This window comes from Cyprinodon tularosa, unplaced genomic scaffold (genome assembly GCF_016077235.1).
Source record: "Cyprinodon tularosa strain WSP-4 unplaced genomic scaffold, ASM1607723v1 ctg630, whole genome shotgun sequence".
In the NCBI taxonomy this organism is placed as follows: domain Eukaryota; kingdom Metazoa; phylum Chordata; class Actinopteri; order Cyprinodontiformes; family Cyprinodontidae; genus Cyprinodon; species Cyprinodon tularosa.
In genome coordinates, this window is record NW_024039375.1 from 353538 (window position 1) to 380036 (window position 26499).

Below are 26499 nucleotides of genomic sequence, written 5' to 3' on the forward strand. Positions count from 1 at the left end.
ATGTAACAACATACTGTATATACACATCACATAAAACATGTTTGTGTTATTCAATCTTAAATACCCATTACACTTTCTTTGCTATTCTGATTGTGTATTAACCTATAGTTGCCTTTCAGTTTTCCCACTTTACCGATATTTGTTTCCTCATTTTAAAAAGTTTTATAAATTTTGCCAGGGAAATGCTTTTTCAATAAAGTTTACAGCTTTGAAGGGACTTTGGACTACAAGCCAAACCCTGCCTACTCTCTGATAGTAAATATGTTTAAATAGCAGCACTTCATTCTTATCTTCACTTTGCCCAGAGGGACCTGCTTGCAACATGGGTGACTCCTTCATCATTGCCATAGACTTTGGCACTACTTATAGCGGGTATGCCTTTAGTATAACTGAACGAAATGAAAACATTGAGCCACGTTTGAAGTATTGGGGTGAAGAAGTTGGACTGGAAACCCCAAAGACTCCTACCTGCATCCTGTTTGATGAACAAGAAAACTTTATAAGCTTTGGTTATAAAGCTAAACAATCTTATGTCTTAAAGAAGAATAAAGAAGAGAGAAAGTTGTTGTTCTTTGATTGCTTCAAGATGTCCCTCTATGGCAAAGTGAGTAAACTTAACACATTGTTAAAAACTAATGCAATATACAGTTTTATTAACAGTTCCTGTCTAGGTACAACAATAACATAGGTGGTAATGTTCTCCAGAAACCTACCAAGGATCTGAAGATCACAGCAGCCAATGGAAAATCAATGAATGCACTAAAAGTTTTTACAGAAGCATTGAGATTCCTGAAGGATGATGCACTGAATTTCATCAATATAACCACAGCGAAAAAGTTTCTCTCCTCTGAATTTACCTGGGTGCTTACTGTTCCTGCCATCTGGGATCCTTCAGCCAAACAGTTCATGAGGGAAGCTGCAACTAAGGTTACTGTTAAAACTGATACAAAATTAAAAGCCTTAGCCCTACAACTTTTGTGTCTAATCATTAAGAAATTTGGTTTCCTTCTTGGTTTCAGGCTGGAATTGTAACCAAAGATACTGAGAATAAACTGGTCATTGCACTGGAACCAGAAGCTGCTTCACTCTGTTGTAAAAAGTTGCCAGCTGAAGGTTTCATTTCAGTAAACCAAAAGGAAAATCCAACATTTGCTGATTCTCCAGGAACTCGATACATTGTTGTTGACTGTGGAGGTATGATATTATGTTTTTTGAAATGTTAACCTTTAATTTATACATTTTATAGTCAGTAAATCAAAATTACTGCAAATTTTTTTTGGTGTGATTTGGCTATGAATTCAGTTTGAAGTGTTGTAAATAATCACATTTAAATCAATAATTTTCAGTGGCTAAACAACATAAAATTAGAAAACCACAAACCACTGCTAAATAGAAGTGCTGCAATAACAGTAAACAGAGAGAAGCAGCAATCAAACATGCTGCAAATTATAGGCATGCTGCAAATACTTAGAAAGCTTAAACAAAAACACAAAAGGGTAAAAAAAACATTAAGAATATATATATATGTGTATATATAGTCTTAATGTATTGAAAACCTCATGCCCTGTGCCCAGTAATTATCTATTTATTTATATTGTAGGTAATGTCTGATACTGTAAATTCCCTTGATTTCTCAGTGTCTCTGTATGTAGAAAATAAAATTAAAGCAACTTGGCTTTTGCACCAACAAATATTCTATGTAGCATTTTTGATTAAAATTATTCAGTTCTTCAGTCAAGTTATTCATGTTGGATAGACAGCAGCCTTAAGCTTTATTCAAGCAAGAGTAGCAATACTTTACAGTAATATTACTCAAGAAAAACTACCGTCTTGTGTCCTCAATAAAGTAATAATATTGATAACTCTGGTAAAACTGATAAAAACAAAATTTTCCCCAAAAGATTACTCAAATAAATGTAACTTATTTCTAGCCACATCTGTCAATAATAAATCACTAATTTGACCAATGTGTCACTAATATATCCTAATATTTAAAATAATAATGTATGGCAAATACAAAGGGACACAAAATCTGAATAGAATTAATCTTTATAATTGCAGTTCTTTAGCTTAAATAAACTCATTTTAAAGCAAATGTGTCACTAATATATCCTAATATTTAAAATAATAATGTATGGCAAATACAACGGGACACAAAATCTGAATAGAATTAATCTTTATAGTTGCAGTTCTTTTGCTCAAATAAACTCCTTTTAAAGCAAATAAAACATACACATATTTCTAATTGAGCCTGTCTACGCAAAAGTAAAGTACCAAATAAAAGAAAGACAAAGGTTTTACTGGTTTGTTGCTTTCTCCAGAGTGGCACAGCGACTGCAGGGTGTACGAGTCTTAGCGGCTTTTATCTCTCTCTATGCAGGAGAGGGGGAAAAGCAGCCTTCAGCCTGGGTTGTAGCAAAAATGGGCAAGGCAGGCTGTTCTATGTAATATGGAGACGGTTCAGCAAGAAAGGAAAGAGGCTTGTTTCAGGGGCTCATGTCAAATAACAGAGGTGGTTTCCTCTTGATTGGCATCTCAACCAGAGAGACAATTGAGGGAACTGTAGATGATCAATGCGGTCTCCAAGCTGACAAGCTTTTTCTTTAGAGGAATGATAAAAAGGAGAGGTCTATAGGCTTTGGCCAGCAACGTGCAGCACAACATGGCGGAGCTCATCAGAGTTGTTTATTTCTTGGAGCAGCTACCTTTGCAAAAGAGACCAGATGTTCAGTTTGACCACCTCTCATATGATGGTAAAGCTGAAAAGCTTGCTGGAAGCTATAGTATAAATTTAGTTCTGATTATGACAAGCTGTTTTCACATCTTTTAAGATGCTTAATTTTAGCAACAGAAATGTTCTGTCTTTTGGATTTAGATGATGAAACTTTGTAGTACGGTGATAGTTTTTTTTATAAAGTTATACAGGCTTATCCTTGCTGATGTTCAGGAAAGGTGTAGAGGTGGGTGCTTCTAGGGTTTTCTCAAGTGGTCATTTGGTAATAGATGGGGACATCCTGTATATCAGGAAATAATTACAGCTAATTACTTTGATGTGGCTGATCATCAAAGATTGGTCACACAAAGGCAAATGCATAGGCCTGATAAGGCACACAGGTAAAAGTGCATTGCAGTTGGTCTGGCGAGCCAGACAGATTGATACAGTCGCTTTTCTCTAACCTTAGCAGTCAAGATTGCAGCTGCAATGATCTAATGATATCCTGTGTTTTTGTCCTGAAAATGCAGTTTATACTGTAAACATTTCAGCAACTTGTTACTGTGAGAGCTTATCTTTTTAAGAAATATGTTTTTGAATCACATTGTTAACTGATAAATTCTAAACTGTCACTGCTTTAGTTCATCTCCTTAGGGCAGTCCCTGTCTATGTTCCTCATGGGGAGTGTTTTGGTTCCTAGGTGGAAAATTGCCATAGAAACTGTTACATTTTCCTTTTTTTTTTCTTTTTATATCAACTATTACTTGCTTTAGTTTTAATTCTAAATCTGTTTAAAGTTGTTGAATTCATGCTAACTGAAGATTTCTAACCATCTCAAGACATCAATATATTAAAATATAATACAACATAATAAAACAAGTTAATCAAATGAATAACAAAAAAAGAATTGCAAAGCTTTCAAAATTATACTAACAAGTTTCCACATCAGAGGCTTAGCATCTTGCTCTTAGTCAAGAAGCTAAAGAGGTTACTTGCCTGAGAAGCTTACTGAGGAATCTGGTCTGTCCTAGACATAGTTATTGGCTCAGCTGACTGTGATTAACTGTATGTGCTCTTTTTCATGCCTTTAGATATAAAAACAGGCTCAGCTCTGCTTAGTTGTTTCTTTTAAAGACAAAGCAACATGTTGAGCTAGTTTTCTGTTGCCATTTCTAACATACAAAGTATTATTGCATTAGTACTTTGATGTTTCCTTTGTGTGTCTGCATCTGTTTTCTTAAACCCCCAGTCTTCCTCTGCAGAAGTCCCATACCAGTGAGGATGGTTTTGCAGTAGGCTTCTCTCAGTTAAAAAGGAATTTTTCACCTTACACTGTCGCTGTATGCATGCTTGGTGTGCAGGATTGCCGTCGAGTTATTTTGGTGTTTGTCTGCCTGAACTCGACCAGGCTTGACACAGAGGACGCAGGAAACAACTCAGATCAACTTAGTCATTTCTTTTATTTGACTTTTGTCATTTTCTGTTGAATCATACGCAGGTTGATAACCTCAACAAAGAAAAGAAAAACAAACAGAAATTAGTTCCACCATGAACCATAGTCACACATTGCAAACATGTTTAGTTCTCCATATTAGACTTAGTATAATATGGATTAAATTAAACATTCTTTCTCTCATTTATTTTCTCTCATTTTCTCATCTAATTTCTTAAATTAAATTAAACATTCTGAAATACATACATACCAGTAGTGTCTCTGTGCTCCACTGACTCAAACCACACCCAGGGCAAACAAACAAAAGGCCCCTCAGGTGCTCAACCAAGGTTAATAACCCTAGAGCAGTGGTCTCCAACCCTGGTCCTCAAGATCTACTGTCCTACATTCATTTGATTCAACACAGCTGAATAAAATGAATGGCTTGAAAAGGTCATCAATCATTTGATTCAGCTGTGTTGAAGCAGGGATGCATCTAAAATCTGTAGGACAGTAGATCTTGAGGACCAGGGTTGGAGACCACTGCCCTAGAGCTTCTTGCTCTCAACTCTCTCTCTGAACACCATGTGAACACTTAGGCTCTCTACTGCCCTTTGACACACTCCATGTACAAAGTAGTCACATCCCAGAGTGAAAAATATTAAAAGAAAAACATGAAAAATAAACAGCATACAACACATAACCCAACACCTCCCACTTCAGCTCCTGGTTAATGAACCCAAGGAGGTCACACTATTCTCTCTTAATGTTGCTCCTCAATAGGAAGCAGAACCACCAGGCATCTGACACCCCTGTGAACGATGGTGGAGAGGATTCTGGATGAGAGTTTTTCTGTGTTTTTTCTTTGCTTGTGCAGTGTCCCTCCTTTACTCATTGGAACAGGGTAGCTTGGAAAAGTCCTCACATTCACATCCCTCACGACTCCTCTTTGGTCAGGATTTACAATGACAACTCTGCAAAGGTTGTATCGGCCTCTTAAAGCGTTTTGATCTGCCAGCCACACAACATCTTCCACCGTGACATTCCGTTGCTTTGTGTGCCATTTGCTTCCAATGAATAGGTTGGGACCAGCCAGCTCACACCACTTTCTCCAGAACCTGCTGACTACTTGCTGGATACTTTGGAGTCTTTTATACGAGTAGCCCTCAAATTGAAAATCTCCTGGATCTCCCTTTGGGCTGGCCCAACCAAATAAGAGGGAGTTTGGGCTGACATACTCCACATGGTCTTTACGACTTTGAACTCTGGCAGCTATGGGTTGTTCATTTACCAAATTTGCTGCCATGAAGAGAAATATTTAAAACACTCCCCATGTAAAGACTACATCACCACCAAGGTTATTTAAGGCTCTTTTGACTAACCAGACTGCTGTTTCTGCTCCGTTCCTGTGGGGGGAGTCGGCTGGGTGGATCTTCCACTACCATTCTGTTCCATTCCCTGTAGCTTCAACCTCAAGCTCAGCTTTGTTCAGTTTATATAGGAAACTTTGGAGCTCCTTCAGTGCAGGTTTGGCCCCCACAAAATTTGTCCCAGCATCAGACCACAGCTTCCTTGGGTGTCCTCTGAGGGATGTGAATATCTGATAAGCCAAAAGAAACCCTTCTGATGACTGGTCACTGACAACATCGGTGTGAACAGCTCTTGAAGCCATACAGCAGAATACGATGCCTCAGACTTTCAGTTTAGTCCTCTTCTTTATCTCGTCTCTGACCTCATATGGTCCAAACAAATCAACACTCGTAAATTCAAATGGATTTGAGAGGCTCACTCTTTCTGGTGGCAGTTCACTCATAACTTGCTAAAATTGCTTGGCTTTGAGCTTCCTGCAGATGACACAACTGTCAACCACTTTCTTTGCAAGTCTGCGACCTTTAAACACTCAGGCCTTCTTCCTCATCCTGAAAAATGTTCCTGCCACACCTTCATGATTTGCATTGTGGGCCTCTCTTGCTATCAACACAGATATCCACGCCTCATATGGTATTATGGGCACTGCAGATTTATGTTCAGTGAATATCTGCACCCTACCTCCACAGACTAACAATCCAGATTCTTCATCTTTGTATACCACCAGTCTGTAACTGTAACTGGAAAGGTCCCACCTTCTTGAGCTTCAAGGAAGAGATGTCTAAGTGCATCTTCCTGCTCTCTCACTGTTAGCATAGGTAATTCACCTTTCAGTTGTCCTCTGCCTTCCACTTTAATTTTCAGCCACTTCTTAGCAGCTCGCTGGACCCAGGCAACACCGTTTACTAACTTGTGCAAGTGACTGAATCTCCTAACCTCCACCAGACTCTTCAGCTGAGAGTCAGCAGGTGTTTTTTCTGGGCCAATTGTGTGATTTGTTTTGGTTTTGTCCATGTTGGGATCTTTGAAGCTTCCCTGAGTGGTTGGAAGATGTTGCTCACTTTTTGCTTGACTTCTGGTCACTGCTGCTATGAACGCTTTTCTCTTGAGCTTGTTTACACTTTCCCTGGCATGAGCAGCAACTTCTCCAGCTGACTTCTTAGGCCACTCCTCCACTGGCCACTTCAAAACTCTGGCTCGTTTTGCCACACAGATCCTTCCTTCAGATCTCTTGCTGTGCTTCCTCTAGTCATTATATCGGCAATGTTCAGTTCCCCAGGAATCCACCACCAGTCTTCAATTCTCTTCAATTCTTTGGATCTCACCCACACGGTTTGCAAAGAAGGTCTGGTACCCATAGCTGTCCTTTTGAATGGCGCCCAAGACTGTTTGGCTGTCCACTAGATGGAACCACTTCTCCACTTTCAGTCTCCCCTGCCTCTCAAAATACTTCCTGAGCCTGGCTGCAAAAACAGTTCCACAGATCTCGGCCTTTGCCGCTTCTCCCTTTTGATCCAGTGGGGTCAGCTTGGCCTTTGCTTCCACAAAGCAGACGTCAACTTCTCTCTCTGTATCCCACCTCAGGTACATCACTGCTCCATAGGTTTTATCACTCCCATCTGAGAAGGTTATTCCCAACGGTTTCCCTCTCCAGTCAGCTGGTGTGATGCTTCTGTGGAATTTAATACGCCCAAGCTCTACAAATTTCTTCAAATATCTTAATGGCTTCTTCTCTTAGACCTTCTGAAAGCGGTTTATCCCAGGTCTTTCGAGTCATCTTTCCACCTCCAGCTTCTTGGAAGGCCTTCCTTACAAGGATTGCTCCCTTCTGTTTGACTGGTGGGACTAGCCCAATTGGGTCATAAAGCCTAGCTACCTGACTAAGCAGCTCTTTCCTGCTCAGTGGGTCAGGTGTCTCCAGTCTCACATTCTCCTTCGTAAGATGCTCGCCCAGTCTAACCTTTCTTTTCCTCTTGAAAAAGTTGATTGATGTCATCATGTAAAGCATGTCCTCTTCCGCCTGATACCCAACACCCAGGGCCTTGTTGTCTTCAACCCTCATCTGGTTTGGAAGGATGATTGTTGCTGCACTTTGTGCTGCTGCCTCCGGATTCCCCCTGCAGCAACCTGCCTCCCACTTTGGCCTGACCACACCCAAGGCTTGAGAAAGACACCTCCTGCCTTCAAGATGTCCTCCACTCCTTTTGTGATTTTGATCAGTTCCTCCAGACTGTTGTGGGATGTTAGGATGTCATCCACATGGCTATCCTCTTCCAGAATCCTGCACTCCTCCTTCAGGTGAGCAAAGATGGATTATCTTGCCGTCTCACGCATAGCGAGCTGTGCTATGCACCCAGCTGGTCTGTCCCCTATGTTGACCCGTGTGATGGCATATTCTTTTATACAGTATCTTCCTCTGGCTTGTCCCATCAGAGAAATCGGTGTAGATGCATTTCACGTTCCTCCAGCCACACTGAATAATACATCTTTTTGATGTCACCTAGGGCTGCATACACACCTCTTCTGAACCTCAGCAGGACAGCTCTAATTGGGTTTAGAACGTCTGGCCCCTTTAAAAGACGGTCATTCATGCTCACGCCTTTGAATTTTTGGCTACTATTCCACATCAATCGACTGGGGTCATTACTGAGTGAGGGTTAGGTGCCACCAAGTGGCTTACATACCACACCGGCCCCTTCCAGTTTCCTTTCATCTTCTCAGTGAGTTCCATGGTTGCATGACGTTCAACCATCTCATGTACTTGCGCTGTGTATGCAGCTTTCCATTCAAGCTCTCTTTCCAATTGCCTTTCTGTTCTTAAAAATGTGGCTTCCACTGCACTCCTGTTGTTGGGGAGAGAGACAGGGTCTTCAACCCATGGATACCTTGCATCCCAGTGTGGTGAGTTCACGTGAGTATGCTCCTTCTTGATGTACGGGAGACCTCTTTTAATGATCTAAAGTTCTTTTTCCTCTGCCAGGGTCATTTCTTTCCCTCCCGGTTAGCAATTTCCACATCTGCATCCCGCACATCTCGGTTTACAGGCTGCCCCAATACTCTCCCATCTCCACCATTCAAGAAACTCACTGTTAGTGGCTCTTGTAAAATTTACATTAGCCTGATGCTCCTTTTTTAGGAGGGAATCCTCTGCTTCGGATGTGTCTCTGAGAATCTCCTTATATTTGACAGCAGCTCTTCTAATGGACCGAGCGAAGTTGGTTCTTGACCCATGGGCTGCCACTTCTGCATCTTCAAAGAGATCAGGATGTGCTCCTCCCACTGTCTTCCCGGGTGGACTCTCCCACAAGACGAGGTCCCCAACCACTCTCTTCCTTTGAGGAGCAAGCCTTCCCTCTCTGTGGCTGATAAGAAGCTCAACATCTTTTGGTCTTCTTAGCTCCTCCAGCTCAACCTCTGTGAAGAATTATTTTAATCTCTCAGGTTCTATTACTTTGTGCACCTTGGCAATATCATCCATATCATCTTGCATGCACCTAGCTTTTTCACGGCCGCCTTTTTTGTCCTGAAGTTTCAATCCTCTAAACTTCTTACAGAAGAAGATCTTGTCATCATCACACTCCACACACTTCCCCCATTTCTTTCTTTGTCATCTTGGTAGAAGCACAACTTTTCTCAGGTTTCCTTCCTGGGCAGTAGTCTGGTCTCTCTCTCTTCTCCACAGTTTTAAGCTGCTCAAGTCTCTCCAGGACGCCTTCCTGCTTTTTTTAGGAACTTCAGGAGCACATCAAAGTGGTTCCCTGGGGTGACATTATTGCTTGACTCTAGCATGAAGATTAACCAGTCTCTTTTCACAAAATCTGGTAATTTACTCTCTATTGTCTTGATGACCAACGGGTTCCTCATTGCACCAGAGCTCCCCAGCTCTGTCAGATCTGCTAGGGCTTTTTCCACAGTCTGAATTACTTCAATGACTTTCCTTGGTTGATTTCCCTTAACAGGAGCCATTTTCTCTAATTCTTCTAGGATTTCTAGGACAATTGTTGCCTTATTGCCGAACCTGTTCTCCATGACTCTGAAGATCTCATCAGCAGTAGTGTAGATTGACAGTCTGAGATCCTTTATTATTTTGTCTTCAACGCTGCTGAGGAGTTGAATTTTCTTGACCTCTGCTGACCCAGATGGCTCTCCTTGTCTCTGAAGATTCTCCCAATCCTTTCCCCATCTGTTATAATCTCTCTTGTTTCCACTGAAGGTAGGAAGAGCTGTCGGTTTAATCCTAACCGTAGGTGCTGCTTGTATTGGACCTCCAGCCACCACATTTACAGGTTGCGCAGCACTTGCTTCCTCTGCAATTCTCTGTGCAGTGGCATATTCAGCTTTCCTCAGTTAAATTCTACGGCTGATTCTTTTAAAATGTCTGATCCTGCCATCAAGATCTCTTTTCTCTAACCCAGGGATCCATCGCTCCCAATTTGACATGGCCTTGATGACCTCCTTCATCCTCTTCTCCAGGAGACTTAGATGCACATCGTACCCCTCCAGGTGAGTACTCTGAAAAGATAGGTTTCCTGCTACATCAGCACTTTCCTCTGCCACCAGGATTGCAGATTGCTGATTTCGTCTTGACCATACTTTGACCACAGGTTCTTCTGGATGATTCCACACACCTGATTAAACCTTGTTTCAGCCTCACCCACAGTCTTTTCTATATCACTTTCCAGCTGCTATTCAAGGCCCGCCTCTTCTTCTTTTGTCGCCTCAGCCAGCAATCCAATCCTGTATTCATTGTTTGCTTCAAAAATATTTCTTAGACAGACTGAAAGCTTATTGAATTCCTTCTGTAGCTCTTCTTCTACCATGCCATCTGCTCCTTTTCTAATAAAGTTGGCTTGCCTGGCGAAGCTGCTTTTTGCAGTGGTCCTCTCTCTTTTGAGCTGTTTGACCATCTTCTTAAGGATCTTCTGCCATTTTAGACCTTGTTGACACTCACAGCTTGCACCCTTGCGTCTACAGCTTTACTCTGGACCCGTTTATGTCCTTGTCCAGGCTGCCCGACTGGTTATCAACTGTCGAGTTATTTTGGGGTTTGTCTGCCTGAACTCGACCAGGCATGGCACAGAGGACGCAGGAAACAACTCAGATCAACTTAGTCATTTCTTTTATTTGACTTTTGTCATTTTCTGTTGAATCATAAGCAGGTTGATAACCTCAACAAAGAAAAGAAAAACAAACAGAAATTAGTTCCACCATGTACCATAGTCACACATGCAAACATGTTTAGTTCTCTATATTAGACTTAGTATAATATGGATTAAATTAAATTAAACATTATTTTCTCTCATTTTCTCATCTTATTTCTTAAATTAAATTAAGCATTCCGATCAGTATCATCAATCTTATTTCATGATTTACTAGAACATAAGTGGGACAATGAAGTGAAATACATACCAGTAGCGTCTCTGTGCTCCACTGACTCAAACCACACCCAGGGCAAACAAACAAAAGGCCCCTCAGGTGCTCAACCAACGTTAATCACCCTAGAGCTTCTGCCTCTCTACTCTCTCTCTGAACACCATGTGAACACTTGGGCTCTCTACTGCCCTCTGACACACTCCATGCACAAAGTAGACATCATCACATCCCAGAGTGAAAAATATTAAAAGAAAAACATGAAGAATAAACAGCATACAACACATAACCCAAAAGTCAATGATGCTATACAAGAAAATATTCTCTAACATATTCAATGTTATTGAACTATGTTTCCTTAATTGGACATAGTATGTGTAAAAGCAAAAAGCTATAGTTAAAAGAAATATTACCTTCAAAACAGCAACAATAGAAAGATGCACTTTAGCTAAAGATGTCAGTTTATGGAACAATCTTTACTGTGAGATAAAACAGTCTTAATGGTTTTCTGCATTTAATAGAAATACATTTGAAAGACATTCTTATTATATTTTTTTCTGTTTCAGTGGTTGAAAAAGGTGATGTTTAGTTGTGTAATTTTCCTTTCCATTAAAGACTTAAAATATGTGTGTTTCAGGAGGAACTATTGACATGACTGTACATGAAGTGCTGGAAGGAGGTGGCCTGAAGGAGCTACACAAAGCCTCTGGAAACAACCTGGGAGGCCAAACTGTGGACCGAAAATTTAAAGAGTTCCTCAGGGAAATATTTTCAGATGGAGTCTGGGATGAATATGAAAGAGAACACCCCAGTGAAGTTCAGAAAATGATATATGATTTTACACTTTTCAAAAAACAAGATGCAGATGCAGAGATTAGCTGTCCTTATAAACTTGGGGATATTGCTCAAAAAAGGAAAGAAATAGAACAGTTATTTGAAGGAGTGCAAGGAGTCTCCTGGGATGAAGGATGTATTGTCATCTATAAACAGAAAATGCATTATTTTTTCTCTGAAAGTCTAGAGGGTATTACTAAGAGTATCAAAGAAATGTTTACCAAAGTTCAAGCCATTGATTATATTCTGTTAGTTGGGGGCTACGCGGAAAGCAGGGTTCTGCGGAGACATATCAATGAGGAATTTAATGATGACTGTAAAATTCTGTGTCCATCAAGACCACAAGAAGCAATCCTGATAGGAGCTGTAGAGTTTGGAAGAAATCCTGCACTTGTGAAATCTCGTAAAAGTGCCTTCACATACGGAGTTTGTATTATTGAGAGCTTTGATAAATTAATCCACAGGAAGGAAAAGAAGTTCACCAATGAAGAGGGTGAATGGTGTAATGATATCTTCATGACACTGGTGACAGCTGATGACGATGTTGGTTGGGATGAAATTAGAACTGAGATTCTGTGTCCGCTTGAACCAGACCAGACAGTTATAAACTTCACCTTTTATCAGACAGAGAAAAAACAAGTCAAATATGTGGATGAAGTAGGAGTGGAAGAAATTGGATCATTTGATATCCAGTCACCCGATACAACACTGGGAATGAAACGTGAGATAGAACTGAAAATAAAGTTTGGCTTCACAGAGATTACAGCCACAGCCACTGACAAAGAGACAGGCTCAAATCAAACAGTCAAGTTAAACTTTATAACAAAACCATGAAGATGCTTCTTAGACATTTCTCCTGCATTTAACAATAAAAAAAAATAAAAAAATTCAGAAAAGAATGCTAATAAGTGATTGATTTATTGAACGTCTGTATCTCCTTTGAAGGGTTAAAGAATGTGTAAAACCCTGTAAAAGGCCTTGAAAGTAATGAGATACAAAAGGAATTGCATTTTCCAATATTAGATCTATTTTTTATATCTTGTTTCATAGACAAACTCAAATCTATCTTTTAGCCCTGAAAGGAGCTCGTCTGGCAGACTCACTTTAACTTTTTTTTCATTTGGGACAACTACAGTAGTTGGTGATGCTCCTAAACATTCGAGCATCTATGACAGCAAAGATTTTCAAACCTTTAATCTTAGAATCCTATTGATTTCAAGGAAAAACACATCCAGTGATGTTCTGTCTTTCTCTTATTATCACTATGTAAAACATGCGCTAATGTAAACTTTCTTTTGAAAATTTACATTAGCACACACTAATACACGCACCCCCCACACACACATCAAGGCTGCACTTTAAAAAATGAAAAAGTCTAGAGAGCTGTACTTAACAAAACTTCTTTTTGTATACACTTGTGTGTTCTACTGTCCAAGTAGAAGTCTAAGTATATAGATTTATGAGTGCATGAAATTATCTGTTTTAATTGTTTCCACTATTTGTTTAGTAAGTGGGTCTTACTTACACAATAGATTGACATAAAGTAGTTTTCTGTTAAACATATGAGCTGTAGATGCAGTGATTTTACAAAGTAAGTTGTTCTGTGAGGATATTTGAAGACTTTATTAAGTAAACTATTATGAATTTCTGTCTTTCAATTTATGACCAAGAATTGCTCTGATCATGTGCTTTTAAGTCACCACACATTTCCAAAATTCCTGTTATAATACTGCAGTACAATATTTTATTGTAATATCTATTGCTTTTAGCCTTAGCCTCTTGTAATTCCTTTATTGTAATAGATTGTCTGTGCTTCTAATCTTCATTAATGTATCAATCACCCTGTTATTATCATACCGAATTAATAAAAAAAATATCTAATCATTTTTATTTTAATTTCCAAAGCACGGATTGCTGCTCATCTCTTAATGCATCATTATAGTGGGAGCATTATATGAAATGCATCTATGCAATAGAGTCTGCAATTGTATTATTTAATCAAAATTCTGTGTAGTTTGTGTTAGATGTACACTGTGACCGAGCATGTTCAACCCATTGCCCTCTTCACAAACTTATCAAAAAATGTTTGTTCTCTTTTATGATTATCAGATTTTATTACCTCTCAAGATAATCATATAATCTGTCACATAACAGCTTTCATATCTTTTATATGAGGTTGCAGTAATATACTTGTGATAAGAAAAAATATTTCCAAAAAGTTGTTTCCCTTAACAGAGGGGTAAACAAAGTCCAAACATAATCTTTCCTCTGACTCAAAATCCAAAAGTGAAGGGTTCCTGACTGCGGTCTCCGCAAATATCTACAAAAAGGCAAGAGCTGTTTTGCTGTGCCAATTGTCTTTGTAAGAAGTTATTGAGAATAATGGAAGATTTGTTGGCACTGGGGAGTTGGATATTCTTTATGGATTTGGTTTGGGATATAGTCCATCTGTCAGATTGTTGTATTCCTTTCTATAACTTGCATAGAGACAAAAAGACTGGTCCCCATCTTATTTTATTGTTACGCAAGACAAGGAGGTCTACTGTCCTCATTTTTCACCATTACTATTGAGCATCCGGCCATCTACCCCACATTTGAGAAAAACTTTAAATCCCTTTCCTACCACGGAGTAATACACACATTATTTCATTGAAGTGAGGTATTCCCTGATGTATTGCATGTCTGCACCAAAAAGTGAATTAAAATATATGAGAAGAAGTAAAATGTTAAGTAGAGCAAACTTTTTACAAACAAATGTGGAGAAATGTGTTGTAGGAAAACGTCAAGATCCTGCAAAGATTTCTTAGCTACAGTATATTCACCAGACTTTTATTCTCATTACAAGGATTTTAAAACACAAATTAGTCTTTCAATTCTAAATGGCAGGTTAGCAAAGTCTGACATGCTAACTTCATTACCTATGGGGAAAAGCTCACTTTTGGTAAGGTTGGTAAGTGGAAGACATTCTTAAAACTCAGATATCGAGGTTGAGTACAGCTGTTAGAATTGCAGCCTGATCGGGGGGATTTCTGTGGAAATCCCTGATCACGTCTTTGTCCATAATGAAACGGGCTGGAGCCAAAGACCGCTCCTAAGGCCCCTAATCATCCCAATCGACCAAATATTGGAGTCCCCTGCCCCTCCGTCTGGACCTTAAAGGCACACTATGCAACATTTTTCAGTTAATTAATGTGTTCCATAACGTTTTGGATGATTAAATGAGTCATTTCAGGTTGAACAAAGGTATTCTCGGCCGCCCTGGTGGTCTGTGGGGGAAATACTGCACTTGCAATTGCAGGAGCACCGACCCACACCCACAGGCTCAGAAGTCTCGCGAGAGTCAGTCTTGCTTTACGGCGAGAACTGCTACACCCCCCAGTTAAAAGCATTCTCGTTGCTAGCACAGTGGCGATCTTTGTGCAGTTATGCTACTGCTGCTTCATTTTTGCTGCTTGTACCAGTTAGTTCTGACGCATGGCTGAAGCAGCTTTGCTGCTCTGGCTGCGCGGTGCAAAAGTGTGTCTGACGCGCGTTGGGCGGAGCTTCACTATCCTTTCTCTGCCTTGCAGCTATATTTGCTGTGATCAGTGGGAATAAAGTAGTTTTAATATGTGTTTAAATGAGAAAATACACCTGAAAACGTGATCAATGCCGTCAGTTCATTCAGATTATTATCCTGCCTTCAATATTTTTTCTGTCGGAGCCGCTCAGACCCCCACATACCAGCGGTGCGCCGACAGAAGGAATCCCTTCATCGGCAGCCTCTGGCCGGGTCGCCTCCTCGCAGTTCACCGCGGCAGCTGGTAGGTGTTTTTCATCTAAATAATCCAAACTGCATATTCTGCCGGCAGATTTCTGCATTTTAAGTTAATTTAGGCGTCAATAAACTGTTTAAGAGGAGAGATCATAGCCTCTGATCATCAGCGCTGTGTCTCTCTCCCTGCGTCAGATGATTAAACGCGCCTGACGCACTGCTTCAGCTGCTCAGACGCGCTGGGCCTGCTGCTCAAAACGCGCCGCGGGACCTTTTGCTGCGCCTTGACGCGCGTCAACCATTGACTTTGCATGTAAACTCGCTGCTTCTGTCGCGCCAGCTGCGGTGTGAACGCAGCATTAGTCATTCGTTGCGTTCGCCTGTCTGCTAAGCTCAAAACAACCGCGCCTGGCTTGACGGAGAAACCAGGAGAACAGCTGAGCATATTTACGACAGTGCACTTTTACTTTCGCCCTCTGGGGGGAGCCTCGCTGGAAAATCAACACCGGTTGCATAGTGTACCTTTAAGAGACGGTTGACAGTGTAGGCTGGGCCCCCATCAATAAGACGGATGGGAGGGGAGGCGCCCTAGAGGTGGGTACAAACCTGGAGGTTACAACAGGTTTAATTTGTGACAAGTGAAACGTGGGGTGTATCCGAAATGAACAAGGAAGGTGGAGGCGGACGGCTACCGGGTTAACCACCTTGGAGATAGAGAAAGGCCCGATAAAACGGGGAGCCAGCATTTTACTGTCCAATTTCAATGGCAGGTCCTTTGTGGGCACCCTTTGGCCCACTAGATAAGTGGGCGCGGGAACTCTCCTATGGTTGGCAGCCCTGGCCTGGCTAACCAGGGATTTAGTGATGGCCCTTCTAGCCCTTCTCCAGACATGCTGGCACCTGTGGGCCGAAAGACTGTCTGAGGGAACCTTGGATTCCTTCTCCTGAATGGTGAACACTGGTGGATGGAAACCAAAAACAACGAAAAAAAGAGACAACCGAGTGGTGCTGGAGGGAGTTTCAAATGTAGCGAAGTATGTAGCGAAGTAAAACTACTTAGGTTAAAATTTAATCAAGTAAAAGTAAAATTACATATTTCAAAAACTACTCCGAAAATTACAAATTACTCATAAAAAGTACTCAATTACAGTAACGTGAGTAAATGTAATTCGTTACTTTCCACCCCTGTGTATCAGTGGGAGCATTATATGAAATGCATCTATGCAATAGAGTCTGAAATTGTATTATTTAATCAAAATTCTGTGTAGTTTGTGTTAGATGTACACTGTGACCGAGCATGTTCAGCCCATTGCCCTCTTCACAAACTTATCAAAAAATGTTTGTTCTCTTTTATGATTACCAGATTTTATTACCTCTCAAGATAATCATATAATCTGTCACATAACAGCTTTCATATCTTTTATATGAGGTTGTGATAAGAAAAAATATTTCCCAAAAGTTGTTTCCCTTAACAGAGGGCTGAACAAAGTCCAAACATAATCTTTCTTCTGACTCCTAAATCCGAAAGTTATGAGTTCCTGACTGCTGTCTCTGCAAATATCTACAAAACGGCAAGAGGTGAGGTCAAAGTATGTTTTATTTTACATAAGATTTACTCAATCCCTCTCTCCAGTTTCATAAATTTATTTTACAAAACCCTGAAAGTACATCAAAGCTGCTAGTGACCTGGATCCTTATCAAAAAAAAAAAGGCAAATATACTCTACCTTGTAGCAGTTTAAAGTCAATAATCAAGCTTACAAAGGCAGACAAGGATATTTTGGTTAGGAATATTGAGACTTTCTTGAAAGCTGTGCCAATTTTCTTTATAATAAATTATTGAGAATAATGGAAGATTTGTTGGCACTGGGGAGTTGGACGTATAGTTCATTTGTCAGATTGTTGTATTCTTTCTATGACTTGCATAGAGACAAAAAGACTGGTCCCCATCTTATTTTATTGTTGTGCAAGACAAGGAGGTCTGCTGTCCTCATTTTTCGCCATTACTATTGAGCATCCGGCCATCCACCCGACATTTCAGAAAAAAACTTTAGGTTCCTTTCCTACTATGGAGTAATACACACATTATTTCATTGAAGTGAGGTATTCCCTGATGTATTTCATGTCTGCACCTCCTTCCAATCAGTGCATTTAAAAAAAAGTTAATTCAAATATATGAGTAAATAAGTAAATAAATAAGTAAAATGTTGAGGAAAACATACTTTTTACAAAAAAATGTTGAGAAATATGTTGTAGGAAATTGTCAAGATCCTGAAAAGATTTCTTAGCTGCAGTATTCACCACACTTTTATTCTCATTACAAGGATTTTAAAACACAAATGAGATAATAATCACATTACTTGCTGCAGAATTGCTTCTAAAGTAAATTGCAAATTTTCTACAGTAAAACATAACAGCTTTCATATCATTTATATGAGGTTGCAGTAATACACTTGTGATAAGAAAAACTATTTCCCAAAAGTTGTTTCCTTTAACAGAGGGATGAACAAAGTCCAAGCATACTGTAATCTTTCCTCTAACTCCAAAATCCAAAAGTGAAGAGTTCCTGACTGCTCTCTCTGCAAATATCTACAAAATGGCAAGGGGTGAGGTCAAAGTATGTTTTATTTTACAAAAGATTGCCCCATCCCAAAACACAGCTCAACAGAGGTAGGTCTTGCAATGACAGAGAAAGTTTTTGCAGCTTAAAAATTTGGGTTTTCAGTGAATCAATCAGATTTTTGTGATGCATCAGAAAAAGATGCACAGGTCACCTAAGCGTACTCCTCTCAATGTGGAGAAAGGCATCTACTCTGTGCCTCTCCAAGATGATCAAGCTCTAAGGGAGTGCCCAACCACCCTGAGGAGAAAGTTAATTTCAGCTGAATGTATCCAGGATCTCATTCTTTCAGTCATGATCCAGATTTCATGACCATGAATGAGGGAAGGTAGACCATCTAGTAAGTCAAGAGCTTTGCCTTTTCACTCAGCTCTCTTCACCACAACAGAACAGTGCTGCTTCTGTATTATTAATCTCGCACTCAGGTCGTACCTCACTCATGACCAGGACCCTAAGATACAGGAACTGTCCTCCAATCTAAAGGGACAAGCCACCTTTTTCTAGTTGAGAATCATGGCCTCTTGAGGGGCTAATTCTCATCCCGGTTTTTTCACACCCAGCTACAAATCACCCCAGGGTATTGTTTAGGTCATAAGCCTGGGTCACACCAGTAGTGTACGGGTTATTAATATCCAATCCAACTGGTTGGTGTTGTGTTGTTTATATGTTGTTGTTTTTTTTGCAAAATTTAGATTGTTTGAATCCTATTTATTTAAATAATAAATAGAATTGCACGTATTTTACAAACTTGTGTCAGCATTTATAATGACGGATGACACTGTCATGGACCAGAAACAAATATATCGTAAGTCTGCACTGAATGTGTACTGTAACTACTGACACTCAGTATCTTTGTGTAATATGAATGGTTTCTCACATATTTATAAACAAAGGTGTCAAGTGATCAACTCGCTTTATAGATTTACAAGTCAATGGATTTATGTATTTTTATTTTTTTTCCAAAGTAAGTTGTTTTGTGTGGATGTCTGAAGACATTTTTTAGTAAAGTCTTATCAATTTCTGTCGTTGAATTTATGACAAGGAATTGCTTTGATCATGTTGTCAGAGTTTACCTAACCATTATAGATATATTAAATTATTGGATCTGGAGGTTTTAGTTAATTAATAGCTCATTTAAATCAAGGGTAAAACTAATCAATTATTATCAGTTGAATGATTATAACTGTAATTTACTGACCAGGGTTTTAGTCTCTTACATAAAGGGTTTGACTGCTAAATCTGTCTGTTAAAAATTCAGTTGTCTTTCAACAATTTATTGATTTAGACTATGGCTCTTAGCAAAGTTATTAATCATCAACCAAATAAACGTGTCTATTTATTTGGATGCTACTGAAAGAGTGAATCCAGCCTGAGTGATACAATTGTTCACTGCCGTAAAATAAACACAAGAGACCACAGGTTAAAATAAAATGGTACCTTTATTAGCTACAACCACACAGTATTATAACTTATAACTAAGCATATATCAAACACTACTGAAAATAAGCAAAAATAAACAAATCAAAGTGGAAGGGGGTTTAAAAGTCCTTTCAAAGTCTGAGGGATGATTTATTTATTTTTTCTTAATGCGTTTGAAAGTTTCCTTTAAAAATGGTGGCAGATAAAATGTGAATAAACCCTGAGGCAGAGATGTTACACAGCCAAAACAGTGTAGTTTAATTCAATTTTATGGTGAAAAATGAATAATTACTCAGGATTACATTAAACAGCCATGAAGCTGAAAGACAAATGGTTTAGCTTAGCTGGCTCCAGGGGGTCTGGTCCAGACTTTTAAGTGGCTGCAACCTTTCTCTGTTTTGCTTGAGAACATGTAAAGCATTGATCAGGTCTTTTGTTTACTGTTCCTGGTGAGTCGGCAGTGCTACTACAAGCCCTGACGATCTCATTCTTAGTACACCATCCTTAATGTTGGCTAATTCAATGGTAAGAGACGATATAAAGAAATGACATGCCGGTTGGATGCCAAACAAGGTCTGCGTCAGGTGTTGGGGAACCAAAGCACCTTGATGTTAAAGGGGCTACTGGAAAAAACATGAAGGAAATGCATGAGATGTGAGAACAGGGCTCTATTAGAAAGTTACTAGTTAAGTACCCCTAACCAGATAGGCTATATGCTTTCCCCCTTTCTTGACCTTTGCAGGAGGAGACAACTTTGATCTTTGAACCTAGTATGTGAATCCACAGTGGTCAGAAGGCTTAGAGTTGGCCGTCACCCTCAAGAAAAACTCAAGAAAGTTACAAAACCATTCATTGGGGATTTTGCACATCCACAATGAATGGTTTTGTAACTTCCTTTAGTTTGATCATCATATACCGTATTTTCACGACTATAAGGCGCATATAAACGTCTTTTTTTTCCCTCAAAATGTGCGGTGCGCCCTATAGTGCGGTGCGCCCCATGTGTGTCGTTACTGCGGACGTTTGAGACCACCATGAGAACGTTAAAGAGGGAAGTGTGGGCGTGGATTGTGTATAAAAGAACAGGTATGTGCTTTATGCAGAACTCCTCATCTCCTCATTGAGGAGATGATGAAAGAGTGGCTGAGGGAGGTGAATTTTAAGGAGACCCGGTGGTTTTTTCCACTCATCACCCTCTCTGTTAGTCTTTGACTCCATGCGTGCCCATCTCACAGCCGATGTGAAAAACGCCACAAACGCGCTGCTGCTGCTCGAGATGGAAAAAATTAAGTTTTGCTGCTCAACGCGCCGCATCAACCAATCAGAGAAGCTGATCTGGGAGCTGACAGCGAGACAGACACATCGCTGATGATACAAAGCGCTGTGATCGCTCCTCTGAAATAGTTTATTAATGCCTAAATTAACTTAAAATGCTGAAATCTGCCGACAGAATATGTTCGCTTTTATTATCCTGGTGCCTGCAGTTGTCGTGGAAGTTCAGGTTAACGGCAGTTTACAGTAATTTGCAGGCTTCGCCGAAAACTCCCATAAATTGTCAGAAATTGACGTGGACTTTCTTAGGCAGTGTTCCCCCCATGCCTCCCCCCCATGGAATTCTAGGGGAGGCTTTAACATGTAAATGAAAATGCTGTGAGCTATACAAATACAAATCAGGGTTGCAGGGGGAGTTTTACCCCAAGTGAAATTTTTCTAAAAGGTAAGAAAATCTCTGATACAAAGAGATCAGGCTCAGTATAGACTCTTACATTTTAGCTTGAATTGATTTATTTAATTAAAGTATAGAGACCAAAACAGATCTTTAGCTGACAAGGCAATACATTTAGAGCAGTAATTATAAAAAAAAAAAAAATGCATTTAAGATAAAACATAAAATGTTGTCTGTCAATATGCTCAATTCACAATTACTTAAGTGGAAAAGTTTCAAGAAACGAGTCTGAGATGATTCACTTTATAACATGGCGCATTATCCTGCTGGAAGTAGCCATCAGAAGATTGGTACACTGTGGTCATAAGGACATAAGGTCAGCAACAATGCTGAGGTAGGATGCCTCATTTATTTGATGCTAAATTGGTATTAAGTGGCCCAAAGTGTGGCAATAAATATCCCCCAAATAGATGGTACAAATAGATCAGGCTCAGTATGACCTAATTATAGACTCTTACATTTTAGCTTGAATTGATTTATTTAATTAAAGTACGCTAGATTACTGTGTATGCCATTAGCAATGGCAGATGTTATGTAAAAAATACACAAAATAATTTATTTCAAAAATTAGTTTTAATCAGAATCAGTTGGTAAAATGTGAATCAGAATCAGCAAGGTAAAATCTGCATTCCTTGCACAGTGCTCCTTGGGATTTTTAAAGCTTGGGAAATCTTTTTGTTTCCAAATCCAGCTTTAAACTTCTCCACAACAGTGTCTCGGACCTGTCTGGTGTGTTTCTTGTTCTTCATGATGCTCTCTGCACTTTAAACAGACCTCTGAGGCGATCACAGAGCAGGTGCATTTATCGGGAGACTTGATTGCACACAGGTGGATTCTATTTAGTATCATTTAGTAACAAACTTTTAAACAATTTTCCCAACATTTATGGAGAACAGCAAAGTTGCTCTTTTGTAGTTTTTATTATTTTCACCTATAAACATAGAAAAAGTCAGCAGCCTTTTGAAATGTTCTGTAGTATGGTATAAATCAAGATTCTCCAGAACATATCTCCAAAGCCTGCTATTTTCTGTAACACAAGTTGTGCTACCCACAGTAATTGCTGATAAAAAGTCTAAAGACTGTTTTAGAGTTTTCATATTTCTTTATGCTATTACTAGTTTTAAATCTGTGGTAAACCATTGTTTTACAGCAACTACTCTCTCACATATACAATGTTGCATCTTCTAATATGTTTCCTGAAAGGCTGTTTAGGACAGGAAGCTACAAAAAGTTAAATGAAGTTAAATGTTAAACTCAATATTAAACTCAATGTAAACCCCTAGCTATTATTATTTTATGTTTATTTTATTTATTTGTTTATTTATTTATATGTTTGTTTCCCTTGTTTTATTTTTATTTATTTTTTACATAATATGTCTCATTTTTTTTAAGTTATAATGTCACCAACTGCTGTGTATCTTTGTTTGATGTTTGAATTACTCTGTATTGTTACAGGGAATTGCCAATAAAGCAAAAAAAACAAAAAAAAAAACATTATAGGCTCAGCTGTTCTCGCGAGTCCTTCCGTATAACAATGACCTCGTATGTGATTGGAGGAGCTATACTCAGAAGAACTTTATCTCCAGTTCCTTTGTTTGGATTTTGCTGGTACGTGATCAATGGCTGGACGACGTCTTGCGTTCAACTCGCCTTCAACTCCTCTTGGACGCGATGGCGACTCTGCGGTCGAACAACTGTGCGGGAGAGACGAACTCAAAGTAGAGAAGCTAGCGGTAAATATATGTTCGATTACTGCCTGCTAAGCTAAAAGCAGCCTAGCCTAAAGCTACGGCTAATAGTAGCCTTGCAAGAACAAGCTTTATTAAAGTGTATTTTTTGTGATTTACAGGAAGCAGTACGCCGTCTTCACAACTCAGAGACAAATTGCAGGCGCTATGAACCGGAGCAAGGGTAAGAGTTAAAGAATATGCCTTCATTCTGCGGTAAAAGGAAATAGATACGGATGGATACCGATCATAACTACATTTTGTTTTCACAGACTAATCTCGCCTCATAGTGAGGCGGTGACCTCCTATTATTCATACCACTCTCATTTAATTGTTTTCCAGTGTTAAGGAAGAAAATATTCTAAAATAGTTAACTTTGGAAAAAGTTTGGCTTCTCTCTTCCTCTGGTACCCGGGCCTCCTGGCGAGCTGCGTGTGGCCCCAAGGAAAACCAGCAATGCGTGTGGACGTCATAGAATCACAGAATTTAATCCAACAAGAAACAGCTTATGAATTAACAACAAAATTGCAGAACAACAGAAACATACATTCAATTACCTGAGGTAAAGAAAATAGAAAAGAAAGGCAAATACGTGTCTTTGGAGAGAGCTGGTGCAAAAAAGCAAAATAGTGGCAGCTATCTGAATTTTTGCCCGTGTGCACAAATTTTTATAATGTAGGTAAGTCCTTCCCTTTAGTATAAGGGCCTCCGCTTGACCAATTGGAAGCTACCTTGGACACTCAGAAAAACTTAGAACTTCACCTAATTTACTGCCGGGCCTCCAGGAAAGATAACGTTTCACAGAATCGCTGTGGAATGCGGGGCCTCTTCCTGCCATAAATTCTCAGGAGCAAACTTAAATTCAGTAATTTGGTTCAAGGAAAGGTTATCTTCACAAACTCAATTTTGCTCTACTGCACCATCTCACCCCAAAAGATTGAATCCTGCCTTAAACCAAAAATAACACATAGAATCAACAGAACATGAGATACAATTCCTTTTTCTCACATATGAAACATAATATTCAATCCTAAGTATACAAGCTAACATATTCAATTACCCCATTAAGCATAGATCCTGAGCAATTTTCTAATACTAAACAAAACATTTTCATTCAAACAATTTCCATTTGATTCTGATATTGTCACAGATAGTACAATTTTCAAATACATTCATCATCTACTAAACTAGTTAATTCTAATATTAGATAATACAATTTTAATTTAAAAAACATGCTATTAATACTTAGAAAAATGTCTTAAAAACTAAATGTTAGTGTTTTAACATTCTACATTGTATTCAGTTTCACACCATCCCAGATGTTTATTCTAGAAGACTTTTGATCTTCTGTAAACCAAGCAGACCTCTCTCCTCGAGGCTCAAATGATATTCGCCCCCCAGGAGATACTCATTTTATGGCCTCCTGTACTTTGAATACTTACCCATCAATAGTTTAGTTTTAAATCATTAACACAACCTTGTTCAAAATTAAGAAATGTGGTCAAAATGAGAGTGTTCAACATACCTTTTACACATGCCATAAGATTAACTGTATTAAAAACTAAAAATAATCATTTTTCTTTAACACCAGCTGCCTGTAAGACGTATTATGAGACGGTACGCAGGAGCTTCAGGTATACGCAGCCAGAGAACACGTTGCGCGCGGAATGCCAAGCATTCAGAAAAGAAAGAGGGTAAGACTTTATTTGGTGACTATTTTTCAGGTGCATTGATAGATGTGTTGTGTCCATACGCAGTGCATCCCATCGCATAGTGCTGATTCATTGCTTTTTTTTTTTTTTTTTTTACAGCTGCTGGAATCGAGGCAGAGTGTGCTAGCTGATGAGGAAGTGGAACTCTGGAATGGCCGCCGCCAGTTCGTAGGCCGGATCTCTCTGAACTCTGTGTTAAGCTGCAGTCCCGGTTAGAAGCGATGCCGAAGTACAGGGCCATGCACAGTAGGCGTCTGCAAATCGGACCTGCCTCGGAGGGAATGCTGCCAGTTACCTCCAACCCCGAGGAGGCACGGAGTTGTAATTTTTGGATACGCATGTGTGGGCAGATCCTCACTTTGTATATAGTTGTGTTTGTTGTAATAAAGCTCTTTCTTTGCATAAACAGCTTCCTGGCAAATGTTCATTTCCTGTATAAATTCATTCATGTCCTTGATGGTAGCCTAATAATTGTGTAGTTGTGTAGGATAACATAAATACACAGCATATGAATAAATAAATATATGAATAAATAAATAAATAAATATATATATATATATATATATATATAAATAAATATATATATATATATATATATATATATATATATATATATAAATAAATATATATATTTATATAAATATATATATATTTACATATATATTTATGTAAATATGAAGCTCTAGCGGAAGTTCAATTGAAGAAACTCTGACTTACCTCCATCAATCAGAAGCCGATCCGTCTCTGAAGCGAGCCAATCAGCTTCGAACTACTCCACCATGAAGCCAAATCAGCGTCCTGCTTCCACTTTATAAACTCCCTCAAATCTCACCACAGCCGCTATCCTGCAATCGCAATGTCGGATTTCGATTCAGACGACAATCCACCCACCTCCATCCCCTTCTCCGCCATCGCAGCTGAATCGTCCTCCATGACACGACTTCACCTCAACCTCATCAGAGAGTTTTAATCCCAGTTGTCACCATCCCTCGTCTCATCGCATTGGTCCGGCAGAAGACCACCATGTTGAGCCCGGTTCTGCCAGAGGTTTCTTCCCAAGGGGAGTTTTTCCTCTCCACTGTCGCTTCATGCTTGCTCATCATGGACAGTTCACGGTACCTGCATCACCAAGCAGGACCTCTATATCCCGAGTCTGAGTGAAGCCCCGGCTTCAGCTCCCTCAGTCTTCTAGTCCCACAATTCTGCCCAGCAGATCACCTTGTGAACCAGCTCGGATTAAACCACCACCAGTTTCAGGCCCGGGGGAACATCCCTATTCACATTCATCTACTCATGCATGTTAAAGCATAATTCAGCATGAATGTTCCTGCCGAGGTCTGAGCGCCAAAGACTATACTTTCTTATCAATAAATTCTTCTAATTATCTTTTCTCTCTGTGTGAGTTTTTCAGATTGAAATATATATATGCCAACCAATCACGAGCGATTTTACTTGTTTAAAAAGAAGTGGTTCCGTCCAATACTCAGTAAGAAAATTTCAGCCTGGCCTGGCCACGTGTGGTTTTGCTGCCAATCACGAGCGATTTTACTTGTTTGAGAATAGTGGTTTTAGCCAATACTGAGTAGGTTATTCAAGCCAGACCTGGCCAGCCACGCGGGTTCGCTGCATTCATATGCTAATTAGGGCCATTAGTACAGCTGATCGCTCTCCACATACGTCAGAGTCCGTTCCCGACAATTTGTGGCACTGACAAACGGCGACAAGCGCGGGTTGCAAATTGTCGGAAACTGACGAAAATCAGGGAGATCTGCGGGAGTTTATGGGCACGAAAATCTCACTTTTCATGCAGTGACTGTTATTGGGA

General features: G+C 39.6%; 1 protein-coding gene across 1 annotated transcript; it reads left to right on the forward strand.

Annotated features, from left to right (window-relative positions):
* The first annotated feature begins 302 nt into the window (after nucleotides 1-302).
* LOC119798622 (heat shock 70 kDa protein 12A-like) lies at nucleotides 303-12551 on the forward strand. The gene is made up of 4 exons (XM_038308173.1): nucleotides 303-604; nucleotides 706-927; nucleotides 1020-1194; nucleotides 11521-12551. Exons 1-4 carry the CDS (start codon nucleotides 323-325, stop codon nucleotides 12549-12551), a joined length of 1710 nt encoding a protein of 569 aa, XP_038164101.1. The 5' UTR covers nucleotides 303-322.
* The last annotated feature ends 13948 nt before the right edge of the window (nucleotides 12552-26499 follow it).

Coding starts and splice junctions, on each gene's coding strand:
- LOC119798622 (XM_038308173.1), top strand. CDS start 323: ATGGGTGACTCCTTCATCATTGCCATAGACTTTGGCACTACTTATAGC. Junction 605..705: donor AGATGTCCCTCTATGGCAAA/GTGAGTAAACTT, acceptor AATGTTCTCCAG/AAACCTACCAAGGATCTGAA. Junction 1,195..11,520: donor CATTGTTGTTGACTGTGGAG/GTATGATATTAT, acceptor TGTGTGTTTCAG/GAGGAACTATTGACATGACT.